Here is a 1,830-nt window from a genome sequence, read left to right as displayed (position 1 = left end):
ACATCTTGTATGTACATATGATTTAAAAGGCCTGGCAATCATACTTTATCAAGGCTGAATATTTGCCAAACTCGCTGTAGATTTCTTTAGTTAGTTTCTTTAGTTTAGTAGTTTTGGTGCTGGTAGTTAGATGATAGCTCAGGCCAGGCGCCATGGTGAAGTGAGGCAGGTCGCGACGTGATGTTTTACATCTGTCTGTCTATCAGTCTCAGTAACTGGGACAGCGCCGCACCTCAACCTACACACCAGAACAACAGCACTCTGCTGAGAATAACAAATCATAATTAACGATGATGCATAAATGAATTATGTAGGATTACGTTTCCTTATTTCATGGGCTATTTTGGATTTTGGGGGTAATGCATATATAAAAATTAAAATAAATAAATAAATACGCATTTGAAAACTTATTCTCATTTGGATCCTTATTACCACGGCAACGACTGAAGCTTCGAAGGTTCAAAGCATTCGGGTCAGCCCTTAATGTAAGCCTATGTGTGAACAAACAGCTGAACATGCACACCGTCACAGCAGACACACACACAGCAAAGGTTTGCAGTAGCTACCAGCTGAAACATAACATTATTCAGGTAATAATCCAAACATAAATAGCAACTGTTCAAGTAAATGTGACTCATTCAACAAGCTGCTCTGTTAGATAATAATGAGCATGCGTGTGTTTGACACAGGCACATATACTGCTTTATGTTCCTCCTTTTATTAATGAGCATCCCTGTGTCTCGAGTGCTCGGAGCGGTGAGTCATCCCGACTTGCTCATTAAGTATGTCTTCATGCTGTCACTTCCTGTGAAACATTCAGAGAGAAACGGCATCATAGGTGCAGGGTTAGAATTTTTTTATGTAACTGCAAATCCTCTATTGAAAAAAGTGAAAATTCTGATTTGTTCCCACCCAAAATTAAGCACAATGTAACATATGTACATTTATGATGTACCCACAGAAACTATCACGCGTCTCTGCAGTTCCCCTCCGCCCTACAGAGATTTGAAAGCATTTTTTAGTTTAATGTTTTGGTTTTCCACACGTAAACCAGCTTGAGTCGCGGCAACCGACAGTTTTAGGGAATAACGCTCTGGTTAACTGAAACAGTGCCTGCACACCATCACACAGCAGACACAGTTAGCAAATACCTGGCGAACACAGTGCTGGTGGGGACCAAAAACAGAGCTAAAAGAAGGGTGAACGTTAGACTTGCATTCATGAAAACCAGGACTCCAAATGAAAGCTGAAATAAAAATTTTTTAAAGTAGCTTATTCAGCTTTGATAAGAATATATAGTATGTCAATTTTTTTTAGCGCAGTTTAAAAAACAAATATTACAATGTCTCACATGATGCAATGAATGACAAACAATGACAGCAAATGGTAAAACCTACGCCGCGTTGCTGCTGATTGTTGGGTTTTCGGTGTTATAAAGGAAAATTAAGAAAAACTTACATATGGGCTGTGATGAAAGAAGTATTTAGATCCTTTTCTTAAGTAAAAGTACTAATACCATACAGTAAAAATACTCTGTTCCAAGTAAAATTCCTGCATTGAAAATGTTACTTAAGTTAAATTATGTAAGTATTAACAGGAAAATGTGCTTAAAAGAAAAAATACTCAATGCAGATAAATCCTTAACTAAAAACAATCCAAACAGTTCTGGCAATCACCTAAGTGTTTAATGGTCTAATCATTTCAGCTGTACTTGTAGGCCGTTATGTTGTTGGGTAGTTTAATTTTTAATTAAACATTGTATTTTATAAACTACATATGTTGTGTGTTCAGAAATCTTGATTTGTAAAGTAACTAAAGCTGTCAGATTAA

The 1,830-nt window shown here is 36.9% G+C and overlaps 1 protein-coding gene and 1 long non-coding RNA gene across 2 annotated transcripts in view; one reads left to right on the top strand and one right to left on the bottom strand.

The window, feature by feature from the left end:
* LOC116671969 (uncharacterized) overlaps positions 1-861 on the top strand; it is a 16,475-nt gene extending 15,614 nt beyond the window's left edge. The window contains exon 3 of the long non-coding RNA XR_004327430.1: positions 851-861. This is a non-coding gene — a long non-coding RNA (uncharacterized LOC116671969). The remainder of the gene's footprint in view (positions 1-850) is intronic.
* tnk2a (tyrosine kinase, non-receptor, 2a) overlaps positions 413-1,830 on the bottom strand; it is a 25,633-nt gene continuing 24,215 nt past the window's right edge. The window contains 1 exon segment of the mRNA XM_032503424.1: positions 413-805. Coding sequence (XP_032359315.1) covers positions 799-805 — 7 coding nt within the window. The 3' untranslated portion in view covers positions 413-798.

Source organism: Etheostoma spectabile, chromosome 22 (genome assembly GCF_008692095.1).
Source record: "Etheostoma spectabile isolate EspeVRDwgs_2016 chromosome 22, UIUC_Espe_1.0, whole genome shotgun sequence".
Classification (NCBI taxonomy): Eukaryota; Metazoa; Chordata; class Actinopteri; order Perciformes; family Percidae; genus Etheostoma; species Etheostoma spectabile.
This window is presented reverse-complemented; position numbering and strand designations above follow the sequence as displayed.